The sequence below is a fragment of the Equus przewalskii genome, chromosome 5 (genome assembly GCF_037783145.1).
Source record: "Equus przewalskii isolate Varuska chromosome 5, EquPr2, whole genome shotgun sequence".
Taxonomy (NCBI): Eukaryota; Metazoa; Chordata; class Mammalia; order Perissodactyla; family Equidae; genus Equus; species Equus przewalskii.
In genome coordinates this window covers 35005368-35032028 of record NC_091835.1, presented here as the reverse complement: position 1 = coordinate 35032028, position 26661 = coordinate 35005368, and the positions used below count along the sequence as shown (strand labels likewise).

Below are 26661 nucleotides of genomic sequence, written 5' to 3'. Positions count from 1 at the left end.
CTTTCGTCTACTTGTTACCCAGCTTCAACTCAGGGCCAGTCTTATTTCTTCCATATAACCCTCCTCCGCTCGTCTAATCTCCCCGTAATTATTTTGAAGCAAACCCCGGATAGACATCATTTCAGTTGAAAATATTTCAGAATTTTACTCTAAAAAGACAGGAACTCTTTTTCTTTTAATTGCGATATAACATATAAACTATGAAGTCATAAAGTAACTCTAATCTTATGTATACAGATCAATGAATTTTCACCCTTGTTTATTCCCGTGCATCTCCCCACATTTCCTGCACCCCAAGAGTTTCCTGCATGCCCTTTCTGGTCGAAGATCCTTGCTTCACAGGTAAGCACTATCACAGATCCTTTTTAACTCCAGCTGGCTGAACTATATCTTTCCTGCTGCTGCCAGTCTCTTGCAGTCGCTTCAGGCTTCAAGGTCTCTCTGGGTCCTAAGGAAAGAGCCCTAAGATCTGGACTCTAATCCTGGCCCCATCACTTCACCTCTCTGGGCCTATTTTTTGGTGCCGGTCAACTGCTGGTGTGCTTTCAGATCCGTTCTCCACCCTTTCCGGGCTCTGCTTTGTATCACTACTGGGAACTACATTTCCCAGACTCCTTTTCCCCCGGCTTCTGGGTTGGTTCATACACTAGGATGACAGGTGGGTGGAGGACAGGTGGGTGGGAGGAGGGAAGAAACCAGGCTATTTCTCCCCCTCTCTCTTTGTTCTCTGCCATCTCCCACAGTTGGTTGTGTGTCTTCCTTCCCTCCTTCCATAATCCTGTCTCCTACCAGGCACCCCCACTATTTAGCTCCTGCCAAATAGCTCTGGGGACTTCTGGGTCTATAATGCTATCTCACCCTGCTGTTTTCCCTGCCCTGGAGATGGTAGCTGCTTCCTGCTCTGCTATTTTCGGGGTTGCCTCACTGTCTCCTGTTGGCTTCTCAGCTCTCCCATCACCCATGTACAAAGTCTCTGTGTTAAATTTCTTTCGTTTGAAAGACTTAGAGTGTTTCCTGTTTCCCAGCTGGACCATGACTGGCAAATCTTTTCCATAAGTGGTTATTATAATGCCTGCTCAACCTTCTCCAGGAGGATGAAGGGAGAGTCAAAGGGGGGAGCAATCCACAAATTCTTTGTGGGCAGGCCATTATCTCTGCTTCTTTCCTTTTGTGTTCTTCACCAGCTTCCTTGAAATCTCACTGATTTCCACTGGGCAACACCAGACCCGGCTGAGCGCCTCGTAGACTCGCAGAATGTGTGGGAGCTGGCTCTTCTCCAGGCCTTCTTCAGAGGGGATTGCTGAGACATCCTTCTTCCCAGAGGCCCAGGAAGAATCCAAAAAGGGGGTTGCTGGGAATGGATTCTTCTAAATATTCTTTTTGTCTCTCCTCTTCCCCACACTGCTCTTAGCCAACCGGTGCCCTGGGAAAGGGTCTGGTGAACACTGACAAATGTGGACCTGATGAGGGTCGACTTTCTCCAGAGTGTTTGCACTTTCACTGGGGACAACCTCTTAGTCCAGGTGTCTCAGCTGGCGTGATTTTACTCCCCGGAGACATTTGGCAATATCTGGAGGAGTTTCTGATTGTCACAATTCAGGGGGTACTATTGGCATCTAGTCAGTGGGGGCCAGGGATGGGCACAGGAATCCTGCCTTAGCCTGAAGGAGTAGACTGCCAGTGGTGAGCTTCTAAGCATCCTGCAGTGACCGCCTGGAGCGGCCGGGAGGGGTTTTCTGGTACATGGTTTTAGGTTAAGGAGAAATTCATACGATATAAGTGCAGAGAAAAAAATCACGGTTTTCCACAGTGGGCAGCCCAGTGTGGAGAGGCTAATTAGTTCTAAGTGGTAAGAATAAACTGACTGACTTTGAGTGACTCATTTTTACCCTAGAAAGGATAGAGACTGAAATGGGAAAAGTGAAGGAAATTTAGATAAATCAATAGACCACAAATTAATGGGTTATTAGAGGAAATTAGGATGCTTGATGCTTTGGGGATATTTTCTCATAGCACATCACTCTCTGTCAAAGATTAACCTTGGGTCTTACCCAAGATGCCAGTTCTGCTGTCTTCTGCAGCGTGGGTCAACATATGGAGACCACTAGACAGTGGGGCCACCAAGACGAATAAGCCTAGTGCCGGTCCTCAGAGAACTTGTGTTACGATCTGCGCATATGTAAACACGCACAGATGCACAGACACACCCCCCAGGATAATAACAGTACACAGCTGTAAGTGCTGCTGTCAAGTACATAAGGCTCTCGCCGGGAGCGTGGAGGAGAAAGTGAATCCTTCCATGGTCCCCTGTTCCCCAGAGAGCAAAAGGCAGGAAGACCCTTTGAACCCATAACCCTCATCCCTCTGGCTTCCCTTCTCTCCCTGGAGCCTCTGCACAGTTTATGGCCACACCACAGGGTTAGAGGCTGGCTGGTGTTGGGTGGGGGGAGGCAGCCCAGGTAGGAAAGAAGGGCTAGGGCTCTGGGAGATGTGAGGGGTGAGAGGGGTTCCAAGACAAGCTTTCAAGGCCCTGGATCCCCCACAGAACCGGACTCCACTTCTCTGGACCTCAGGGGAGCAGCACTGAGCTTGGAAAGGGGAGCCTCAGCTCTCAGTCTGGCCCCACCCCGAACCCCTGGGTGACTGTGGGCAAGTCACTGCCTCTCCGGCGGCCTCAGTTCCCTCATGCGTTAAACATGGGGCGAGATGCAGAGTCAGATGGAAAGGGCCTTTGCAACCTTCTGGGCTGCCTTACCCACCCCTCCTGCCCTTTCATTTTTCAGATGAGAGCACTGGGCCCAGAGAGGTAAAATGCCTTTTTCAAAGTCACATCGATTAAAAGCAAAAATGAAAGTCATAGAAGAATATCTATTACATGGACCATTTGTGAAAAAAGCAATAAATTTTGTTTTTTTAAAAATACATGTAAGTCTATAAAAACACACAAAAAGATACAGATGGATACAAGGATTACAGTGGCTCCCCTGGGCCGAGGGGTGGGAGAGGAATGGGACAAAGCGAGGCTTTTATTGTGCTGTACACTTCTGTAGTGTTGGAAAATTGTATCGTGACAAACAGGTATTTGGGTATTATTTCTGCACCTTAAAACATAATCTTTAAAATGGAGCTCTGACAAAAGTGCAGTTCTTTGGGGGCCGGCCAGGTGGCATAGTGGTTAAGTTCCCGCTCTCCACTTCAGAGGCTCAGGGTTTGCCGGTTCAGATCCTGGGCGCGGACGTACACACCGCTCATCAGGCCATGCTGTGGTGGCGTCCCACGTAAAAGAACTAGAAGGACTTACAGTTAGGATATACACCTATGTGCTGGGGCTTTGGGGAGAAAAAAAAAGAGAAAGATTGGCAACAGATGTTAGCTCAGGGCCAATCTTCCTCACCAAAGCATAAAAAAAAACCCAAGAGAGAACAACAAAATAAATGCTATTTGAAAAAAAAGTGCAGGTCTCAGATTCCTGTTTTTCTTGCAACAACAAGCTTGGTCAGGCCTCTTCTGGGTCTGGAATGCTGCTGTCTCAGGCACGGGCTGCCACCCTGGCAGGTGGTTACAGGGACACCACACTCTGCGGCTGAGCCCAGACCAGGCCTGGCAATTCTTCTCACAGAGCCCTTGAGACAAAAGCTGTCTGCCTGCTGCCTTAAGCCAGCGGCCGGATTTCAGGCCCCAGCTAGCAAATAGAAAAGGCAGAGGGGAGCCTCTGGGAACCTTTGAGATCCTAGGGGCGGGTGCCATGTGCCCCATGTGTAGGTGGGGTCATCCCTGCTTTAAGGACCTGGCTCGGGGAGAGGGAGCTTCAAGGGGAATCTGGATCCTGTGGGAAGGTGGGGACAGCGTAGAGGGCTTTTCACAGAGCCAGGGAGAGAACCCAGGCCCCGGACTGCTGACGAGTCCACGGACTCTGCTTGTGAGCGCGTGAAGCTTCCCGGCTTTCACACCCAGGTGCAGGGGGCCCAGTCCTCATGCATCTGCTCTTGGAAACAAACCGCAAAAGCCCTAAGTAGACAACCCTCGAGGAGAATTCTGATTCTGTTTTTCGCTCTGCGGCTATTGTGTTTTCACAATGTGTCCTCAGAAAACTGGCTTCTCTTGTGGAGGGTGCATTTCTTCTTCTGGAAAATGAAGAAAAAGCCAGCCTTTCCCCTCCCAGGGGAAGGGTCTCAGCAGGCGTCAAGGGAAGCAATGGGACTGGGTTTGGAATCCTGGCTGACGCCAGCTCTCACTTGAAGAGGCCACGAGAGACAGTCTGGAGAGGAAGCCACGAGACGGGTTTGTACCCTGCTGCCCTCTTTGCCTGGTAAACACTTTGTTGTTCCTCAAGACTCAGCTGAGATGCCACCTTCTCCAGGAAGTCTTCCTGGGTCTCCTTGGGGTGAGTGCCTCTCCCTCCCTCCCCAGCCAGGCTCCCTCAGCACTTGGTTCTTATTTCTGCCGCTAGAGTCCTTTTCTTATGATATTGCAGGCCTGTCTCCTGCCTCGTCTAAGTCAGTGCTCAGGCTGGGCCTGTGTCTGCACATGGCAGGGAAGCCTGTGCCTGCCCCTCTGAGGAGGCAGGAAAAGCCGGGGCGCACACCAGGGCTGCCTCCTGCGGGGCCACAGGTGGCAGACCTCCTGCCACACATGCAGGGCTGGGCTGTGCGGATGGGTCTCCTGTCTGGTGCCTCATCGGCCCTCTTTTTGGGCCTGGTTCTCGGACCCTTCCCTCTGCTTGCTCACCAATTGGCGCTTCTCTCTTTCTCCTCTTGCTGGATTATGTTTGGGTCAGAAATTTTGGAGGAAAAACACAGCCCCTACCATGAGCTTTTCCTTCCTCCGCGGGTGGTGTTGACCGGGGCCACGCCCACCCTCTTCCTCTCTCGTCTAGCACTGCCCACGCCCCTCCCTGCCCCTCAGTGCCGCTGTCCCTGGCGCTCTGGGGGCTCCGGGTCTGTGCCCAAGTGCCCTGCCTAGCCCCTGTGCTGCCTGTCCGGTGCCCACATTCCTGCAACCCCGTGACCACAACAGGGGCCATGACACATTCCTGGCCTGGCAGCCAATGGTGTAAAAAAGAACAGAATGTCCCAAGGCCCCGCCCTGTCCCTTGCTTCCCTGGGCCCCTCCCTGCCCTGGGCAAGGTGAGGGGTGGTGGTGAGGAGTCAGGTGAGAAGAGGACAGACTGAGAGGGGAGGCAGAGGGATGCTTCACACTCAGGGCCCAGGGCCAGGGGGGCCAGGAGGTGTTCCCACTTTGGTGAGCAGGAAGGAAGCTTGCAGATACCCCTTCTCCTGCCTCTCCAAGATCTGGGGGTGAGGCTGACCCAGGGGTGCCCTTGGAGGGATTCCCCAGGGAGGGGACCCAGCTCCCGGAAGCCCACGTGGGGCTCCCTCCCCTGCTCTGCTGCCTGGGAGTAGAGAGGCCCTTTGGGGCTGGCTCCCTCTCTTCACCCTCCTCTCTCTGCCTCTCCTCCCCATGTGCCCTCCTGCATCCCTCCGTCCCGGTCCCGGTGGCTCACCTGCCCTCCTCCATCCATCTCCCTTTTTCTGCCTTCCCTGTCCTCCTGGTCTCCCCCCTTGGCCTCACTCCCCCTGGCTTGTTCTTTTTCCTTGCTTTGCCCTCTTGGCTTTGTGTTCAGGATCCTTCTCCTTGTTCAGGCTCTCCGGCCCCACCTGTCATTCTGTCTCCCACTCTCCTTGCCTGTCAGCTCTGCTTCACTCCCTAAGCCCCTTCTCCAGTCTCCCTTCAGACCCCCTCTCACCTTCTGCAGTGCCAGCACTCCCTGGTCACCTGCCCTCGGGGGCCCCCCTCCCTTGGGAGAACTCTCAGCTCTGACTCCTCCTCTGCCCCTCCCCCTGCCCTGCTCACCTTTAATTGAGATGCTAATGAGGCTTCAGTCGCTTCCATCCCCAGCAGGCGGGCAGGCTCCCTGGCCCGGCTGCTGCACCTGTCAGGTGAGGGGGAGGAGAGGACTGGCTGCCAGATTCAACTGGAAAGGAACCAGTCCCAGTCCAGCCACACCTGGGAGTGGGGAGCAGGAGGCAGCCCAGACCTCCTGGAGCCCTGCAGTCCCTGGGACGGAGAGGGAGTCAGGACACAGCCCGAGGCCAGGGCCAGAGACAGGAGGAGAGAGCCCAGACTGAGAGGGGGAAAGGCAGGGAGGAAGAGGAAGAGAGGCAGGATCAGAGAGCCTGGTACAGAGAGAGGAGGCACGAAAGGAAGAAGAGAGCCGAGAAAGAGACCCAAAGAGAAGCAGAAGGGAGAGAGAGAGAGAGAGAGAGAAAGAGAGACTAAGACACGGAGATCCTGGAGGAAGAAGACCCAAAGAAAGAGACTGACTACTGTGGCAACAGAGAGGGAGGTGCTAGGAGGGAGCCCAAAAGGTGGCCTTATCAGGGAAGCAGAGGAGAGACCACGGCAGGGAAGCCCAGCTCCAGCTCTTCTGGCCCAACTCCGGCAGGTCAGCTGGCTCCTGGGACGGTCGGTAGAGGGAGGGAGGAGTGGGAGAAAGTGGGCTCAGGGTGGGAGTCCGGCATGGCCAGGACCAGCCTCCCTCTGGGTTCAAGATGATGGGTGAGGGCAACCCGGAGCCCAGAACTCAGCCCTGACCCTCAACCTCTACAGCCTACCCAGGGGCTCATGAAGGGAGACAAGCATGAGGAGCAGGAGCTGGGCTCTGAACCCACGGCCTCCCAGCAGCCCACGGAGGAGGAGGAGGCCCTTATCGAGTTCCACCGCTCCTACCGAGAGCTCTTCGAGTTCTTCTGCAACCACACCACCATCCATGGCGCCATCCGCCTGGTGTGCTCCCAGCACAACCGCATGAAGACGGCCTTCTGGGCTGTGCTCTGGCTCTGCACCTTCGGCATGATGTACTGGCAGTTCGGCCTGCTGTTCGGAGAGTACTTCAGCTACCCCGTCAGCCTCAACATCAACCTCAACTCCGACAAGCTCGTCTTTCCCGCCGTTACCATCTGCACCCTCAACCCCTACAGGTCAGTTGGTCCCTCTGCCACATCCTGGCAGTGGTGCCTGCAAGGGAAGTATGGAGGGTACAGAGGTGCCCACTGGGCAGGCAGACCTCAGCCCCAGGGGTAGGAGGCGAAACTCCTGTCCCCAGGCAGACCTCCCTTCGGGCAAGATAGGGAGCCCCACTGGATGGACTGGTAGCGCTGCCCAGTGGAGCCTTCCCAGGGCTGTGGTTGTTGAACCAGGAGGCCCCTCCGCCTCCCTCCCCGCCTTCCCCCCACAGCTGGGAGGGAGTGCTGAGGAGGTCAAGATGCTGATAACTCCAAAAGGGCAGGGTAGAGATCTTCCCCATCCCTTCCCTGGAGCAAGAGGAGAGCAAAGAACTGGCCTCCTCCACCTCAAGAGAAGAGCCTGCTGGAGAGTTGAGGCCACCGCAGGGGCTGTGGCCCTGGGTGGTGGCAGCTGACAGGAGCTGGGCCCTGGCAGGGGAGTTTGTTTTGGAGAAAGCAAAGTAGGGGGTGGTGGCAAAGCAATCCATGAGCCTTGAGGCTGAGGCTGGAGAGTTACAGAGCCAGAGGAGACAGGACAGAATAGAAAGCAGCCCTTGTCAAGCTGTTTCCCCAAAGACCCAGGTGACCCCTGCTGGGCTGCACAGCTCACCTGCCCAGGTGCCTGACTTTTAAGTGCTGGGTGTTTCTTGAAGTTTTGGGTTTCATCACTGCTCTTTGCCAATCTTTGGTCCGGAAGCCAGGGGGAGTGGTAACCACGGAGAAGAAAGGAGGTCAGGGCTGGTTGGGTGTTTATATATACCTTTTATGTGTGTTCACTCAGTCAGGCAACACCGTGGGAACACCTGCGGCCCGCCAGCCACTGTGCTAGACACCTGGCAAATGGGCTCATTAATAATTCATCCAGTCTCTGTCGAAGCCCAGGTACTTGGCTGGGTATTGAAAGATAAAGTGAGATGGAAGAGATAGGCAAGTAAACAAGTAACTGCAGCACTGTGCTAAGTATCACGAAAATCGTGTGAGTTATTGTCTCTGTCTTCAAGGAGTGTGAGATTTATGAGTGCATGTGTGTGATTGCATGAGTGTGTATGAGCAAACACAGGGTATGCGTGCGAGTATGGATGACTGGGTTGGTCACATATTGGGGGTGGAGGCCCCCAGTCTGTCTGTTGTGTCCAGAGGTGTGTCATGGACTAATAAGGGTTGGGACGTCCTGTCCTTCAGAGAGAAAACTGCCAGGCCATCTCGATTAGCCTCCATATGATGCCCAGAGTAAGGGGCCCTTTAGTCAGAAGCTGCTTCATGCACCAGATGCTGCTAAGTACCCTGCAGCATCTCCATTCATTCTCCCATGTGTCCTCTGAGGCAGCTACTATTATTATCCCTATTTGGCACTTGAGGAAACTGAGGCAGAGAAAGACAGGTCACAAGGTCACAGAGATAGAGACTGAGCTGTGACTCATCCTGTTTTCCTGATCCCAAACTCCTGCCTTTTAACACCCGAGACGTGCAGCTCGGAATCAATGGAGTTTCCAATCTGATGTTCACTTCTCTTTTCCGAGTCCTTGTTCCCCTGGTGCCCTTGGGCTTTGCTCCTCTCCTTCCAGACTTCCCACCCCTGTAGCTCCTCTGACCTAGTCTTTCCCCTCCCTCCCCATCCCTCACCCCCTTGGGCCATGGTGGAGGGAAGGGACACTGGGCACCCCAGCCAGCAGGGAGGAAGGGACAACAGGCAGGGTAGTAGGCTCTCAATAAATATTTGTGGTTGAAACACGTGAGTGGGAGGTGTGAGGGCAGGGGTGAACCTGTTGGGGCCTGCATGTTTTCTAAGGTTCTGCTGGGTGCAGGGCCCTGGACAGTCTAGGAAAAAGCCCCAGGGAATGAAAACCACGGCCCCTGCCTCCAGGGGCCTGCTGGTGGGGAGTCAGGTATCCCCACGGCACAAATCCCTCCTGTGTGGATGGCTGTGCGAGACTCAGCGAGGGGAGCACCCTGGAAGGCAGCGGGGTCAGGGGAGCCTCCCCACGCAGGGGAAGGAGACTGAGCACCTGCTGTGTGTTAAGGCCTGCGCTGGGTCTTTATGCACACGGTCTCCCTGAATCCCGGCAAGTCCAGGAGGGGTGCATTGTTATTATTTCTGTTTTGCAGATGAGGACATGGAGGTGAAATAATTTGAGTAAGGTCACACAGCAAATAATAAAGAAGTAATAACAACAATAATAGCTAACAGTTACGCAGTACTTGATATGTGCCAAACCTAAATTAGATTTTTATGTTAAATTATTTAATCCTCACAACAGACCTCTGAAGTAGATATCAGTGTTACTCCCATTTTATGGATGAGGAAAGTGAGGTCCAGAGAGGTTAAGAAACTTGCCCAAGTTCACACAGGTAGCAGGTGGTGAATCTGGGATTCAAAAATCACCCCTGGGGCCCCCTACCTCGGAGCCAGTGTATCCCAGGTTAGCAGCTGAGTCGCAAACCAAGCGTGTTTGATGTCAAGGTGTGTTCTCCCATTGCACTTTAAAGGAGGGGCCAGGCCCAGGTGTCCAGGGGTGGGGGTGCTGGTTGGAGGCCATGGGAAGAGCAGCAGTAAGAGGAGGGGTACTTGTCAGGGTGCGGGAGGGAGGGATCCAGGGTTGTTTGCCCCTGTTCCAGGAGAGGGGCAGGGTGGGTGGACAGGTTCGTGCAGCCTTGCGGGTGGTGACCTGAGTGTGAATCACTGGCCACCAGCTGGCAGCAGGTGCAGGAGGCGGAGGGAGGTGAGTGACTCCTGTGGGGGGAGCTGGGGGGAGGGAAATCAGGAGACAGATAGATAGAGGAGCTGGCCAGATAACTGGGCTGACGCCCGCCTGCTGGCAGCTGGGCACGGCCAGCAGAGGGAGGGGAAGAAAAAGGGGGTGCAGGGTTCTGGGCTGCTTTGTAACTTCCAGGAGAGGGGACAAGGGCCGAAGACCTTCCACACTAAGCAAGGGAGTGCTACAAATCCAGTGGGGAGGGTCAGCCACAGCAGTCCCTTTCTTTCGGGTCAACAAAGGGCTTTTTCACCCAAGGGAGAGGGCCAGTCACATCCACATCCACGGAAAACAGACCCAAGAGCATATTTTTCATCCAGTCCCAGGAGGGATTTAGGCTGGACCTGAGGAACAACTTGGGGTTCTTAAACAACAAAGGAGGTCATAGAATCTTCCTTCCCGGAGCTGGCAGAGCAGGGGACACACAGCAACAGCAGGGGGTGAGGAGAGGGGCAATTCCCGGGAGAGAGAAGCTGCAGGAAGGGAGGGGGGTTCTGAGCCAGGCCGGAGTCCCTAAGCCCGGTGGGGAGCCCCTGTGCTCCCTGCAGGATCTGGAAGCCAGGCCTGGCCGGGACAGAAAGCTCAGACTCTTCAAGCTGACCCTTACCCCTACCCAGTGATGGACTCTTTCTCGGGGCAGGAACCTCACCACCTCTGCACAGCTGTTGTTAGAAAGGTCTTCCTTAGGGAAAGCTGCTGTTTACCGCATCATAATCTCTGCCCTCTGGTTCTGGTCTGTCTCTTTGAAACAGCCCTAAAGACCTCTCTTTTCCCCACAGCCCTCAGTCCAGGCGCGCCTAGGAGAGCACTAACTACACGGCAACCTGCAAAGTCCGCTCTCGCATTCTGATCCTCCTAACCTAAGGAGCTTGTCACCTAAAGAGTCAGATGAGAAAATGGAGGCTCCAGGAAACTAAGGGCTTTGCAGAGGTCACCCAGCTGTTACGTGGAGGAGTCAGAATTGGAATCTGGTCTTAGGCTCCACTTTTATTAAGACCACAAAGTCACACGGTGGATAAGCGGCAGGCAGTGCTCCTGTGCCTGCTTAACTTTTTCTTCTCCGAAAACAGTCAGAACGGCAGTAATGAGAATAAGAACAACAGCAACACTTGTATAGCACCTACCGTGCCAGGAACTTTTTCTATATTCACTCATTTAGTCCCCCTAACAACCCTGTGCAGTGGAGACTATTAATACGCCCATGCTACAGGTGATGGAGCAGAGGCACAGAGAAGATCAGTAACTTCTCCAAGGCTAACCTCAAAGGTGGCCAGGCCAGGCCGTGAGCCTGGAGAGCTGATTACAACGGCTCCGGTCACTTTTCCTGGCATGAGGTGGTTTAGAACGCTCACCACCCTGGCTGGCTGTCCTCTGAACAATCATCGCTTTGTGAACATCTCTTGCTCTTAACATGTCCCAGCCAGGACTGGATTTCACGTGTGAGCTGAGAGCTCGGAACCTACTCTAGAGGGGCTGACTCTGTCCTCAGGGGGGGCTCCAGGTGAGAGGCTGCTGGAGGGCACCTGCCTGCGAAGACATTGTGCTGCAGGCTGAGCTCACGGGGTCATGTGTGGAGGGACTGAACTGAGGCTGTGTGTTCATGCCTCCTGGGAGACAGGTTGGAAGTGCTAGGATATGGAGGAGAATGGGGCTGGGGAAGGGGCCAAAAAAGGGAAGCGAAGGCTTCTAGGTGGTCCTTGGAAGAAGGAGGGAGCAGGGTAGGTCCCCAGATGCACACCGGCAGGGGAGTAAGCTGATGAGTTTCCAGTACCCAGCTCTGCCTAGTACTTCCAGAATGCTGGTTGAGAATGCTCTACTGGGGGTCTCTGGATGGGTGGGATGGAGGCCTGAGCAAATCCCCGGCTGGCGGGTGAGCATGGGCTCTCCTGTGAGAGGCAGCCAGGGAGGGGAAAGAGGGAGGGAGGATAAGGAGACACAGACAGGAAGAGAGCAGACGTATCAGCCCCTAAACCTCCCCGTGTCTCTGCCCCTGACAGTCTGTCCTGACAGGGAAGTGGGGCTGGAGGGGAGACGGCCAGCTTTGGGGAAAGCAGATTTTGCTGCCCGATCTCTAGTGCTTCCAAGCCCGGAGGCAGAAGTAGTGGAAAAAGCAGGGACCGTGGAGTCGAACAGGCCTGGGTTTAGATCTCAGCTCCAGCACATCCTAGCTGAGTGACCGGAGAGGAGTTGTCTAGTGGATGGGCCTCAGTTTCCTCAACTGTCAAATGGGGTTAGTAATGCTGGCCTGATTGAATTGTGCATGGGTTCACCCACCCGCCAGTGCAGGGCTGCCTGCCAGAGCAGATGAGAGTTAAGGGTCGTGGCTGTGACCTGGGTAGGAGGTCAAGGTTAGAAGCCTGGACTGTCTTGCTGAAGCCACTGTCGGCATTCTTTATCCCCTCTCCAGCCCTGGTCTCCTCTTGCCAGGGCCCTCCTGCTTGCAGGACAAGATCTGAAGTCATTAGTGGGGTTACTCAGAGGTCAATTCTCTTAGCTTCAGGTGTCAGCTGAAAGGGAGGGAGAGATTTCTTTTCCGAAGGGGTAATACGGGGATACTTCTTTCTGCTTTAAGCCAAAAAAAGGGAGAGAAGCAGACCGTGGGGAGTGAGGGCGTTCTGTACGGTGCCTGGCCTCTTCTGGAGGCCTAGTCACAGGTGGGAGTGGAGGGGGTGGTCATCAGAGGCCTCTCTGGAAGAGACAGGGGGAGCCGAATATGAGGAAGGCCACTGAGGGGAGAGCCTGGCCCAGGGACAGCCGGGGGCCCAATGGGGAAGAGTGACGTGGCTCGAGAAGTGATAGCTTGGAGCTGGTGATGGGAATGAGGGAGAGGAGGGGGCTGAGGAGGGGCACAGAGGGACTTGAGACAGCTTGGGGGTGGTGGTGGAAAGGGAGGCCCAGCCAAGTGTGGTGGCTCATGTTGTGGAAGTACTCCAGACAAGTTGGGGCACCTGGATTCTTCCTATGTGACCAGGAGAAAGAAACCTCATTTCCCAGGGCTTCAGGCTCCTGTCTGTGTCTTCCTGATGTTCGGTGACCTCTTCACTTTGTGTCAGTGAATGTTTTCTCATTTAACCCTAAGAGCTTCATGCAGTAGGCAGATCTAGCAAAATGTCCATTTTACAGATGAGGAAACTGAGGCTGAGATTCAGAAAGGTTGGGTTACTTGCTAACATTACACAGCTAGAAAGTGTGTGTCTGGAACACCAGGACCCACATCCAGCTGGCTCAGGCCCCGGTGCTCTTTCTGGGGCACCTCACTGACCTCCTACAATAGCCAGAGCCAGCAGGGACAGAATGGAGGGTGGTGTGATGGTTACAGTGCTTTCTGACCCATTTCCCGGCCATGTGACCTTGAGGAGGCCACCATGCCTCAGGCTTTTCACCTGTATTTCACCTGTAAAAGTATTAGCTAACAGTGGCTAATAGCTCAATTACACTGAAGATTAAGTTAAATAACGTACATTCTAATATCACGGTGCCAGGCTCATATTGAGTGCTCAGTAAACGCTAGCTATTATTGTCATTCTTTTCATGACCAATAACAAACAAGTCTCACAGAATGTCACACACACCTCTGACCTGTGCTACATTTCTCCTGTGAGGGGACGAGGGGCAGCTGGAGCTGATTTGATGCCTACGGCCCAGCCGGCTGGACTTTCCAGAGGGAGACAGAAATGGAGCCGAGAGGAGAAGGGCTGTGAGGGTGTGGCCTGGACAGCGGTTAATGTAGCTGCACATTAGGACCCCCTGGGGCTCTTGCAAAAACAACCTTGTTTGGGCCCCACTCCAGACCTGCTAAACCTGAATCTCTTGAGGAGGGCCCTGCACTGGTATTTGACTTTTTCTTTAATTGAGGTGTAATTTACGTCCACTAAAATGCACAAATCTCAGGTACTCATTGAGGTTTGATAATTGAGATACCAAACATTTCCATGACCTGGTATCCCTCTGTAGTCAACTCATCTCCCTCTCCTACTCTCACTTTCTGACTTCTGTCACCATCAATTAGTTTTATCTGTGCTTAGACTTCGCATAAATGGACTCATACACTATGAGTCCCTTTTTATTGCTGAGTGGTATTGATGGGCATTTGGGTTGTTTCCAGCTTTTTTGGCTATTATGAATAAACCTGCTATGAACATTCATGTACAAGTCTTTATGTTTTCATTGATCTTGGGTAAATAGCTAGGAGTGGAATTGGGAAAAGATCCAGAAGTAAAGTTGCTGGGTCCCGAGGTAGATGTACATTAACTTTATAAGAAATTACCAAATGATCCTTCCAATCCGTTATGCCATTTTCGGCTCTCTCCAGCAGCAGTTCCAGATGCTCCCCCTTCTCACCAACATTTGATGTTGTTGGTCTTTTAGTTTTAGCCTAATGGATGTTAAATAGTACCTCATCATGGTTTAGCTTTGCATTTTTCAGAGGACTAATTATGTTGAGCACCTTTTCATGTGTTTGGTGACCATTTGTATATTTTTTTGGTTCCTTTTAAAAACAACTTTTCTTTTTATTGTTGATTTGTAAGAGGTTTTTCTATTTCAGGATTTCTTCCTGAGATATTTCTTATTCCAAGAAATTTTGCCTACCCCAAAGTCATGAAGCTATCTTTTACGTTTTCTTCTAAAGTATTTACGGTTCTGAATTTTATGTTTAGATCTATCATCCATCTTGACTTGATTTTTGTGTATGGACTAAGGCAGAGGTTGAGGTTCATTTCTTTTTTTTTTCCGTACAGTATCCAGTGCTTCCAGCACCATCTGTTAAAAAAAATTATTTTCCGCATTGAATTGAATTGGTGCTTTGGTCAAAAATCAGTTGACCATGTATGTGTGAGTTGAGTTCTGGGCTCTCTTCTGTTCCATTGACCTATCGTCTATCCTGACAGGAGCACTACACTGTTTTGATCACTGTGGCTTTACAGTAAGTCTTAAAGTCACATAGAGTAAGCATTCCAACTTTGCTTTTCTTTTCCAAAATTGTTTTGGCCATTCTAGATTCTTTGCATTTCCATATCATCTTAGAATCAACCTGTCAATTTCTTAAAAAGTGTTTGCTGAAATTTTGATAGGGAAGTGTTTAATCCAAAGATTAAATTGGGAAACATCTTAACTATATTGAGTTTCTGATCCATGAACTTATGTAACTCTCCTTTTATTTTGGTCTTTGATTTGTTTCAGCAGGATTTTCAGTGTAGCTGTCTTGCATATCTTTCCTTAGATTTATTCCTAGTATTCGATGTTGTTTATGCAATTTAATATGGTGTTTCCTGATTTCCTTTTCCAATTTGTATGCGAGTCTGTAGAAATACAATTAATTTTTGTATATTGCTTTTGTGTCCTGCAACCTTGCTTAATTTATTGATTAGTTCTAGGTGTTTGTTTTGTTTTGGTAGATTCTATCCCTAAGGCCCTCCTCTACTCTCAGACTTCATGATGGAGACAGTAACAGGCCCTGTATTGAGAAGAAGGAATGTGACGATTTATACCGGGGAGTGTATACCTTATGGTGTTCACCTTATGGTGTTCGGGGCCCCACCCGAAACTCATTAAAACTGAATCTTTGGTGGGAGGACCGGTGGGGGAAGGGAGTGTGCCGCATCGGTATTTTTCAAGTTCCTTGGGAGATTCTAGAAGTGCAGTCGAGAACCCCTGATTTAGAAGGTGCCGGGTGGCAGACGGGCCCAAAGGCCACCCTTGCCTGAGGGGATCGGCTCAGTCCTCTGAGGGGATGACCTGCCCAGTTCGAGGCCACCCTCCTCTCCTACCTTGGGAAAGGGCAGACAAGTTCCGGGTTCCCTCCTGAGCCAGGGCGAGTGGGAGGAGAGCGCCTCACAGACAGGCGCCTCCTGCCTCTCCCTTACATAAACAGGCGGCAATAAATGCTGTCCCTGCCGGGGCTCACTGTCGCCTCCACTTCCCCCGCGGGCACACCTGTCCACCCCTCGTCCCCCCCCACTCCCGCCCCCGCCCCCTCAGGTACCAGATAGCCCGGGAGACACCAGAGCTATTCCCCGCAGGCTTCTCCGGGATGAGCCGATCTCCCAGGTTACAGAGGGGGACACTGAGGCCCAGAGGGGCCAGGGATTCGAGCGGGGGCCCCCCCAGTCCGAGCCTTTTCCCATCGCCCCTCCCAGGTACGCGAAAATTAAAGAGGAGCTGGAGGAGCTGGACCGCATCACAGAGCAGACGCTCTACGATCTGTACAAATACAACTTTTCCAACACCCTCGTGGCCCATCCCCGCGGCCGTCGCGACCTCGGGGAGACCCTGCCGCACCCCCTGCAGCGCCTGCCGGGCCCGGCCCCGCCCCACGAGGCCCGCAGAGCCCGCATGGCTTCCAGCGTGCGGGACAACAATCCCCAAGTGAACAGGAAGGACTGGAAGATCGGCTTCCAACTGGTAAGGCCCCGCCCCGGCCCGGCCCGCGGGCGCAGCCCCGCCCGCCCCGGTCCTCGGGGCCCACCCACTCCCGGGACTCCGCTCCCTTTCCGGGCCCGCCTCGGCCGCCTAGTGATTGGGTGCGCGGCCTCGTCGGCTGGCTGGCTAAATAAATAAATGAATTTTGAAAATTAAAATTAAATAACATCTCTCTGTGCGCCAGCTTGTGGGGTCCCCTGGCTGGGCGCCTCCGTGGGAGCGTTTAAGCGGCGGGAAGTCATGGAAGTGTCGTGGAAATGCACCTTTCTAAACTCCAGTCTCCACTGGTGGGACTCAGTTGGGATCCCCCGATGTGATGGGGAACCGGGGCCCTGCCGGCCTAAGACAGAGAATAAAGAGACAGTAAAAAGGGGGACTTAAAAAAATTGTTTTAATAAAAAATAAAAGGGAGATAAGCAGAGGGAAGAAGAAAGAGAAGTCGTCTTTAGCGAGAGTGGGCCACACTACCGGGAGACTGGAGTTCTGGTCCTAGCACTGTTGCTGGGAAGAACCTCGATCCCTCAGTCTTCCCGTCGTCGGTGAAAAGGGGAGAAGAATCCTTGCTCCACCTTCCTGCGGAGGCTGTGAAATGCAGTGCAATGCGTGCACCTCCCTCCTGGCCTCCCCTCCCTTAACCCCATGCTCTCCTGGTCCGCTGGGGGCTTCTCCTCGCTGCCTTCAGTTCTAACCCATCCCGGCCCCCCACGCCTGTCCATCATCCTCAGGACCCCAGACCACTCATTCCTTGACCTTGACCCCACCCTGCTGCCTGTCCCTTGCTGCTGGCCCTCTGACACTCTAGTTTCTGTATCCAGTGCAACCAGAACAAATCGGACTGCTTCTACCAGACATACTCGTCAGGGGTGGATGCGGTGCGGGAGTGGTACCGCTTCCACTATATCAACATTCTGTCGCGACTGCCGGTGGACGCCTCTGTGTCCCTAGAGAAGGACCAACTGGACAACTTCATCTTCGCCTGCCGCTTCAATCAGGTCTCCTGCAACCAGGCGTGAGTCCATCCTGCCTGGCTGTGTGCTCCCCACGGGTCTCCTGACCTGGGCTGGCCTGAGGCCCAGCGTGGGTGACACCCAGGAAGTCCTTGTGGACTAAATAAGTGCCCATGGGGAGGAGGGGGCAGCATTGACCTCAGGTGCAAACCTCCGCCCCAGGAATCCCGCTTCCGGAGTGCTGCTGCTCCCTGGGGGCTGGGTCGGAGTGAGGCAGCTTCATGGAGTGAGGCAGCTTCATACGATGCTCTGGGAAGGCTGGGGCCTGAGGTCTGGCTTTGAGAAACCGAGGGCTAGAAGTATGATTTTCTGTCTTTCAAAGGCCTCTTTCTCACCACCATCAAACTCAAAAGTGCCTGGAAGACCATCTGGTCCCCTACTCCACTTTCTCAGATGAGGCGGGCCCTGGTGGTATGGTGGAAATAGGACAGATGGAGTGAGATAGTAAACCTGAGTTCCTGCTCTGGCTCTATGACTTCCTGGCCAGGTGACCCTGGGCATCTCACATCACTCTAGGGACTGTTTATAAAATGGAGAAAAAATGAGATTCATGGGCTGGCCCAGTGGCATAGTGGTTAAGTTCGCATGTTCCACTTTGGCGGCCTGGAGTCAAGGGTTCAGATCCCGGGCACTGGGCACAGACCTACACACCACTCATCAGGCCATACTGTGGCAGCATCCCACATACAAAATAGAGGAAGACTGGCACAGATGTTAGCTCAGGGACACTCTTCCTTAGCCAAAAAAAAAAAAAAAAAAAAAAAGAGAGAGAGAGATTCATTCAATGCTTATTCAATAAATATTTGACTGTCTGGGCTTTGTGCCAGTCACTGTTCTAGGCATGTAGGATAACTCAAAGAGGAAAATATATGTAATCCTTGTCCTTTTGGCACTTTTCCTCTAGTGATGAAGATGATAACACCCATCTCCAAGTACGAGATAGCAAATGGGAGGGTGCTTTGTAAACCACAATGAATGATGGATCTCGTGCCCTCAAACAGTGACTTGCCCTCTGCCACCAGGCCAGCCCAGCTAAGGATTCTTCCGACTCTGCCTCACTGCCTGCCAGGCATTCTTTCTGTCACGACTCCTGTTGTAATGACCTTGCAAAGAGGTCGCGGCAGCTTACAGCTCTCTGAGGGCTGGGAGAGGCAAGGAGTGAGGGAGGTCCCCTTCTGTAGCCTCTGGCCCCTCCTCCCCCTCCTTCCTCTCCCTACTGCTTCTCGGTTTTCAGGTGCCATCTGCCTGCCTCTGCCTGGCTGGGGTACGGTGCTGAGGCAACATCTCCCTCCCATGTCACTGCAGAATGGTGTTAGGGCCAGGTGTCACCTGCTTCCCCCTACCCCTCACCTGGCACTCACGCTTTGCCTAGCACACAGTTTGGTTCTTGTCTCCAGTCTTCATGTTTCTTTGAGGACAGCTGCTACCAGGTGGCAAGCGAGATGGTGCCTGCACCTGAGCCTGGGTCAGCCCACATCTGCCACTGAGTCTAACTGTCACTTCCCACCGGTCCTCTCACTTGGCTTGTCCCTTGCTCCTACCTCCCCATCAATGGAAAGTCCATCAGCTCAGTCTTGCAGCTTGGGTCACTTTCTTAGCTCAGAGCCTCATCATTTGTCACCTGGGTTACTCTAACCTGCCACCACCATTTGTCTTTTTGTCTCTAAATTCTCCCCTCATTCTGCAGCCACAGGAAGCTTTATACTTCACTGTTCTTACTTCATTGCCCTGCACTTAACTGTTCCAGTTGGTCCTGTTTTAGTATATTCACAGAATTGTGCAACTATTACCCCTATCTAATTTTAGAACTTGTTCCTCACCCCCAAAAGAAGTCCTGGATCCATTACCAGTCACTCCATAAGTCCCTCCCCTCCTAGCATTTCCCAGAATGTGCACCAGTATTTCACACCCTGTGCCTTTGCTTTTGAGGCCAATGGAGTATTCCAGATCATCTAGTTCCAGTGTCCTCATTTTACAGCTGAAGAGAATAAGCTCAGAAAAAATGACTTGCTCAAGGCCGTACAACCAGAAGCCCATTCATTCCTGCCCTGGGATCTGATCTTCTTCCCCTCAGCTCCATGTTCACACTGGTCTCACTCTCCCCTCTACTCTGTTCCCTTCCGTTTCTCCATTTCATTCACTCAATGAATATTTGTTAGCTATCTCCTGTATGCCAAGAACTGTGCAGTTAGCTCAGAGATGATACAGAGATGGATGCGATGTGGCTCTTGTCCTCAAGGAGATCACAATCCAAAGGGGGAACTAAGATTTAGACATGTAAGAAGCTAGGGACACTGTAAGAGTCTTTGCAATGCAACATAGTGACACAAGAGCGGTCACAAGGCCAGTGAGGTCAGGTGGCCTGGTGGGAGGATCCTGGGCTAGAAGGTAGATGACCTGGGCTTGAGTCCCAAGTTCATTATCACTTTGTGACCTTGGGCAGCTACTTGACTTTTCTGAGCCCCAGCTTCCTCTTCTGTGATGTGGGGATGATGCCCTCACAGGCTGTTGGTTGGAGTGACTGAAGGAGTGTGGGTAAAGCGCCCAGTGCTGTGTCAGCACATAGTAGGTGATCAGGAAACAAAGGGCACTGAAAGTCCCACTCTCCCTGACCCCTACACTTTGCTCTCTGACCCTGCTCTCTCTCTCCTGGATAGGAATTACTCCCACTTCCACCACCCGATGTATGGGAACTGCTACACTTTCAATGACAAGAACAACTCCAACCTCTGGATGTCTTCCATGCCTGGGATCAACAATGGTGGGCAGCTCCCCGTTCCCTTAGTCCTCCACCTTCTCACAGCCTTGCCACCCACATTTACCCACCCGGAGCTCACATCCTAGAGATGCTGTGCACTCTGGGCCTCACCACAACATGCCTATCTCTATCCTGGAAGGAATCCTCTTTGTTCTTTCTCCCCTATGGGCACCACACAATCCATTCCAGGTGTGAGAGGAATCCTGTCCCAGTCCTTCCTACCTGCCCCCGAATCCAGCTCACCCGTAGGTCTTCCAGGTCTTGCTCTCCTTGGAGCATTAGAGACTAGGCAGGGTGGGAGGGAGGTTTCTATCCCCTGACGCTTCTCTAAGGCATTCCCCCCACTCTGCTTCCCCAGGTTTGTCCCTGACGCTGCGCACAGAGCAGAATGACTTCATCCCGCTGCTGTCCACGGTGACTGGGGCCAGGGTAATGGTGCACGGGCAGGATGAGCCTGCCTTTATGGATGATGGCGGCTTTAACTTGCGGCCTGGTGTGGAGACCTCCGTCAGCATGAGGAAGGCAAGGATGGCCCCACATTGCAGAGGGGCAGCGAGAGGACATGGGAGGTGGACTTGACAGCCAGAAGACTGTGGAGGGAAATCATGCAGGCTGAGCCTTGAGCACGTGGAGGACTTCAGGAGCAGAAGTCAGGGGTGAGGGGGCTGCAAAGTGGGCCTCGGGAAGTAGGGACCTGAGGAGTGGATCTTGGGTGAGAGTGCTGAGAAGGGGTTCAAGACATGCTTAGGAGTCTGGGATGCTCTGGGCCCAGTGTTCTTGAAAGTAGCACTGGGATGGGTGTTGGGGGCCACAAGGGGCATGTTTTGAGATGGTGAGGCAGACAGGAGAGGCTGGCAGGGTAGGAGGTACAAGCTGGGACTGAGGGAAGACAGAGAATTCAGGAAGAGTCCTGGGCCACTTGCTCTGACCTCTGACTTCTTGGTGTGTGTGGGTTCACAGGAAACCCTGGACAGACTTGGGGGTACCTATGGTGACTGCACCAAGAATGGCAGCGACATCCCCGTCCAGAACCTTTACGGGTCCAAATATACACAGCAGGTGAGGCCAGCCTGTTTCTATGGCAAACATCTCCCAGGCTTACACTGTTGGTCCAGGTTGGAGGGTGTGTGTGTCGGGGGCGACCAGTGGAAAGAGGGATGGAGGCAGAGAATTGTTTGTCCTTCCCTTCCCTGCCTCTTCTGGGCTGTGTTGGGGGAGGGCAGGCCTGAACCCCCCTCCTCTTCACCCTCCTCTCCTCCAGGTGTGCATTTACTCCTGCTTCCAGGAGAACATGATCAAGGAGTGTGGCTGTGCCTACCTCTTCTATCCGCCACTCCCGGGTGTGGACTTCTGTGACTACAGGAAGCATAATTCCTGGGGTGAGACTCCAGGGAGCCCCTGGCCTGCCCCATCTGACCCCAGGACTTTCCCGGAGCCCTCCCCTCTCAGCGCCCAGGCCTGCCGTCTGTGGGGCGGCTTCCGGCTCCCGCTGGCCTTGACTAATTCTCCCGCTCTCTTGTTCTCCACTCCTTTAGGCTCGCCTCTCTCAGTTTCCTCTCACTCTCTGTCCCTCTCTTCTGTCTCTGTTCCTCCCTCACAGTTTCTGTCTCTCTCTGTTTTGGCTTCTGTGTGTTTAGAAAGGAATGGCCTCATTTAAAAATAACTTCGGCATAAGGAAGGAAGAGCACATGGGGAAAACCTCCCTCGTTCCGCACTCTGCCTGCTGAGGTTTCAGTGCACGCTCTGCCTCAGCCTCCCTGGGGGCTCAGCCGGCCCGCCGAGGCCCAGGACAACTCACTGGGTGCAGGAGGAAGACACATGAAGTCCTCTGTATCTGTCTCATTTCCTAACAGCTTCCATTTTATGTATGTTTTATAATTACATAAGGTATCAATTCGTTAGTAGCAGGTATGTAATTTATAAACCAAATATATACATTAGAGTTGTTTAAGAATTTTTTACCTACAGGAGAGCACAATTAAAAAAGTTTGGAGAGCACTGGACTCTCCTTATCCTGGTCTGGGAGTGACAAATCCCTTTTTCTTACCGCTCGGCTGAGTCATTCAGCAGGGAAGCCGGGTGCTAGGAGGCTGAGAGAGAAAGTCCCAAACAAGAAACTGTAGAGAATGATGGGCTGGCGTTCCTGGTGCGCATGCTCTGATCTGGCCCCCAGGCCCCCAGGCCCCTCCCCGGCAGAATCTCCCAGAGGAGGTGGGCACTGGCCACTGCTGGGGGAGATAGCCTTCACACCTCTCAGGGTGTGACATGGGAGCGGCACTGCAGACCCTGGAGTTTGGGGTCTGCCCCGTCTGGGCTCTGTCTGTGCTCTTTCTGCCTCCTTTCTTCCCAAGTCTGCTCCTCACAGCTCTCTCCTGCCTGTACTTTGCCATCGGGCCCTCCTGGTTCCTGTCTCTCTGACCTTAGAAGATCAGAGTGCATCAGAGCTGGAGGGAAACTCAGGCCCTGTGGCCTCCCCTTCTCCTTTCTCAGATGAGCAAGCTGAGGACGTGACGTCCCAGGACGTGCTGAGTGAGCCAGGACGCCCTGCCCGCTGCTTCCCCTGCTACCAGACAATGATTGCTAAGTGGTTCTGAGTTTGAAGATTGGAGGGAGAAAAATAACAATGCTGATTGCTGAGGAGCTGTGAGGATGAGGGGGAGGAATTAAGGCGAAAAACAGTCTGTGGCGTTTCCTTGAGGACTGCCTCCTCTCCAGAGAAAAGCGTCCAGCTGCTTCCCATTTTCCTAATTAAGACCCTGAGCCCTGGTAGACAGAGGAATTTGGCTCAGAAACAAAGAAGCACTTTGGATTGGGTGACTAAAAGTAGCAAGAATGAGAAAATAATCTTACTGAGAACTTGGGAAATAGGGGAGAGGGGATCCAGAGACCCAGTCTTTTTTTGTAACTGCTTTGTTGAGATAATTCATATTCCATATAATTCACCTTTTTAACGTGTGCAGTTCAATTTCAGTACAGTTTTAGTTTTTAGTATAGTCACAGAGTTGTGCAACCATTGCCACAATCAATTTTAGGATATTTTCGTCACTTTCAAACAGAAATTTTCTACCCATTAGCACTCTGTTCCCTGTGCCCACAGGCCCTGTCCCTTCTCCTTCCCCCTAACTGCCCCTGGCAACCACTAATCTACTTTCTGTCTTTTTTTTTTAAGTATACTTTTTGGTGAGGAAGATTGGCCCTGAGCTAACATCTGTTGCCAATCTTCCTCTTTTTTTCTTCTCCTCGAAGTCCCAGCACATAGTTGTATATCCTAGTTGTAAGCCGAATACTTCTTCTATGTGGGGCGCTGCCTCAGTGTGGCCTGATGAGCAGTGTGTAGGTCACACCCAGGATCTGAACCAGAGAACCCCAGGCTGCCACATTGAAGCGTGTGAACTTAACCACTCGGCCACCAGGCCGGCCCCTACTTTCTGTCTTTATAGCTTTGCCTATTCTGGACGTTTCATGTGAATGGAATCATACAGTGTGTGGTCCTTTGTGACTGGCTTCTTTTGCTTAGCATAATAACGTCTAGGTCCATCCACCTTACAGCATGTGTTAGTACTTCACTCCTTTTTATGACTGACTAGTATACCATTGTATGGATATACCACATTTTGTTTATTCATTTATAGTTGATGGACATTTGGGTTGTTTCTACTTTTTCGCTATTGTGAATAGTGCTGCTAGCAACATTTATGTGAACATATATTTTCAATTCTCTTGGGTATACACCTAGGAGTGGAATTGCTGGGTCATATGGTAACTTGATGTTTAGCCTTTTGAGGAACTTCTGGACTGTTTTCCAAAGTGGCTGCACCATTTTACATTCCCAGCAACAATGTGTGAGGCTTCCACTTTCTCCACATCCTCATCAACACTTGTTATTGTCTTTTTTTATTATAGCCATCCTGGTGGGTGTGAAGTGGTGTCTCATTGTGGTTTAATCTCATTATTCGTATGCAACAATTGTTCCCATTTTTCTTTTTGACTTTTAAGTTTTTGTCCATATTGTACACATCCTTACATAGGTGTATCCTGTTGTGTTTTTTTCCCCCCCAACTTAGCTTAATTTCTTAAACATTTCTTGGTGCTGCCACTCAGGATGCATCTCTGTAATGCTGCTTAGTGCTCTTGTGAAGTGGGTGCCCAGGGATCTTGGGAGAGCTCTTGGGTGTGGGGTGGAGAAGGTGGCAGTGCCCGAGGAGAACGGGCGCCTCTCTGCACCCACAGGCTACTGTTACTATAAGCTCCAGGATGCCTTCGCCTCCAACCGCCTGGGCTGTTTCACCAAGTGCCGGAAGCCATGCAGGTGAGCGTCCCCTTCCCCTGGGGTGCAGGTTGGGCACCCGGCTGCTTGACCTGTAGAATCTGGGGTACTCAGCTAAGCCTTTGAGTGGAAGAGCCCCACCCTGTCACTGAGCATCTTTCTCCATTCCCAGTGTGACCAGCTACCAGCTCTCTGCCGGTTACTCACGATGGCCCTCAGTGACATCCCAGGTAAAGTGGCGTGGGGGGCTGGGGGGGGGGGGCGTGTGTGTGTGTGTGTAATGCCGTGATCTTCTCTGCTGTGTATGGGTGTGTTTGACTCCACTCCCAACCCTGTAAGCCTGAAGACTATCGGGGTGACCCCATTGATACCCCCGTTCTTTCCCAGGACTGGGTCTTCCAGATGCTATCCCTACAGAACAATTACACCATCAATAACAAAAGGTCAGTCCTATCCTGGTCCTGGCCCAGGGAAAGGAATTCTTGGGAGGGAAAAGGAATTGGGAAGTGGAATTACTACAGTTGGAGGAAGGTGCATGCCAGGGTCCGAGAAGTTAATCTTCCGCCATTTCTTCCCACCCCCTCCCCTACTCCAAAGAAATGGGGTCGCCAAACTCAACATCTTCTTCGAGGAGCTGAACTACAAAACCAATTCTGAGTCTCCCTCTGTCACGGTACGTCCTGCCACACTGAGGCTGTGGTCCTCTTGGGGGTCTTAGCGGGGTGGCTGTCAGGGAAAACAAGAGTTGCCTCTCTGGGCCTCGAAGGTAGGGGACCAGGGCAAGGAGAGAGGTCAAGGGTGAGGTTGGAGGGTTAAGAAGGGGGGCTCAGCTAGGGGGTGATGTGTCTGAGGGTGGTGGGAGGGAAAGGTGTGCCAGATGGGTATGCCTTGGCCAGAAAGTGTTCAGGGGGCCACCGAGAGGCTGAGAGGGGTGGGTGAGGGCCTCAGGTAAGGAGGAATGGGGCTCCTCTGCTGAAGCCCACCCAGGGCCCTCAGTCCCAGTGGTCAGTGTGCCTCTCTCCCTCACAGATGGTCACCCTCCTGTCCAACCTGGGCAGCCAGTGGAGCCTGTGGTTTGGCTCCTCGGTGCTGTCTGTGGTAGAGATGGCTGAGCTCATCTTTGACCTCCTGGTCATCACATTCCTCATGCTGCTCCGGAGGATCCGAAGCCGATACTGGTCTCCTGGCCGAGGGCGCAGGGGTGCCCGGGAGGTGGCCTCCACTCCAGCGTCCTCCCTCCCTGCCCGTTTCTGCCCCAACCCCGCGTCCCCCTCCTCCTCCCCACCAGGCCCTGCTACCTCCCTGGCCCTGACAGCCCCTCCACCTGCCTATGCCACCCTGGGCCCCTGCCCATCTCTTGCCAGCTCGGCGGGGGCCAGCTCTTCTGCCTGTACTCCAGGGGAGCCCTGAAGAGAAGGAGAATGTCCCCCAAAAGGCAGGCACTTCCCCTGATGGGAGGGGACCAGCCTTGGCAAGATTAAAGAATTTTGGGATTCCTCTTGGAGCTGCCCAGCTGCCTTTAATGTGGGGGAGGGAAGCAGGATGGATGAGGGGCGATAGAAGTTGCCTGGAGAATAGGGGCCAAGGCAGCTGCCCAGAACTCCCTGGCTCCTGCCCTGTAGCCCCTGGTCCTGCCTCTAGAACCCTCTGCTTTCCCTTCCCAAGTGCAGGCAAGTCTCCTTTTCCCTTGGAGCGGTCAAGCCAAACTTGGAGCTTTGACAAGGAACTTTCCTAGGAAACAACAGCCGACCAGAACAAAACAAACAAGGGCACGCAAAGGCATGCACGGGTCTCCTACCCAGAGACGACTGAAGCCAGCCCCACGCTGGCCTGGCCACACTGCTTTCCAGGGACACAGACGTGTGCTCCTCTTCTTGAACTTGGGTGGGGAACCCCACCCAAAAGCCCCCTTGGTTAGTTCTTGGGCAGTTCCCCTTCCCTGACTCCCCAGGGCAGGGGCTGGAGCAGACCAATATATTAAGAAGGCTTGGCCATTCCTACTTGGCCCCAGGACTTTTCCAGCCTCATCTACCCGGTGCCCCCCAGAGCCACACCCCAGCACCTGTGCCCTGTGTTCTTGATTCCTCTGCATATTTGCTCAAGTTATTTCCTCAGCCTGGAAGCTTCCCCCACCATCTGCTGGAGAACTCCTATGCATCCCTTAGAACCCTGCTCAGACACCACCACTATGGAGGCTTCTGCCCCATCTTGTCTTCCCTGGAACTGATCACTCCCCTCTCCTCTGGACTCCCATAGCACACCATAACATCTGTTGGAGTGCTGATGTTGCATTACACTTTCTTGTTCATTTGTGTCTGCCTCCCCAGCTAGAGTGCGAGCTCTTTGTGGTCAGGGACTGAGTCTTGTTCATTTATGTATCCTCAGGGTCTAGCCCAGTGTCCTGCTTGGAGCAAGTAGGCAGGTCATCAATAAATGTTTGTTGCATAAAGAA

General features: G+C 52.9%; 1 protein-coding gene and 2 long non-coding RNA genes across 10 annotated transcripts in view; 2 read left to right on the top strand and 1 right to left on the bottom strand.

Moving 5' to 3' along the window:
* Positions 1 to 2920, top strand: part of LOC139083322 (uncharacterized) — a 5942-nt gene extending 3022 nt beyond the window's left edge. For both annotated transcript variants that reach the window (XR_011539954.1, XR_011539953.1), the window contains exons 3-4: positions 238 to 342; positions 1185 to 2920. This is a non-coding gene — a long non-coding RNA (uncharacterized lncRNA). The remainder of the gene's footprint in view (positions 1 to 237; positions 343 to 1184) is intronic.
* LOC139083324 (uncharacterized) lies at positions 2849 to 5947 on the bottom strand. The gene is made up of 2 exons (XR_011539956.1): positions 5854 to 5947; positions 2849 to 3329 (listed from the first exon to the last, which is right to left on the bottom strand). It is a non-coding gene; the product is annotated as an uncharacterized lncRNA (long non-coding RNA).
* Positions 3616 to 26661, top strand: SCNN1A (sodium channel epithelial 1 subunit alpha). Of its 7 annotated transcripts, none has more exons than XM_070618958.1 (14): positions 3681 to 4384; positions 6610 to 6980; positions 15895 to 16159; positions 16993 to 17186; positions 19842 to 19945; positions 20301 to 20464; positions 20903 to 21001; positions 21204 to 21321; positions 22433 to 22471; positions 24173 to 24251; positions 24382 to 24439; positions 24597 to 24652; positions 24807 to 24882; positions 25239 to 25713. In XM_070618958.1, the coding sequence occupies exons 2-14, from the start codon at positions 6625 to 6627 to the stop codon at positions 25617 to 25619; spliced, it is 1989 nt and encodes a 662-aa protein (XP_070475059.1). In that variant the 5' UTR covers positions 3681 to 4384; positions 6610 to 6624; the 3' UTR covers positions 25620 to 25713. The 7 variants fall into 7 exon arrangements, with proteins under 7 accessions (XP_070475061.1, XP_070475059.1, XP_070475060.1 ...); XM_070618957.1 differs by lacking the exon at positions 3681 to 4384 and adding an exon at positions 5131 to 6445 and having other exon boundaries at positions 25239 to 26661; XM_070618961.1 differs by lacking the exon at positions 3681 to 4384 and adding an exon at positions 5418 to 5939.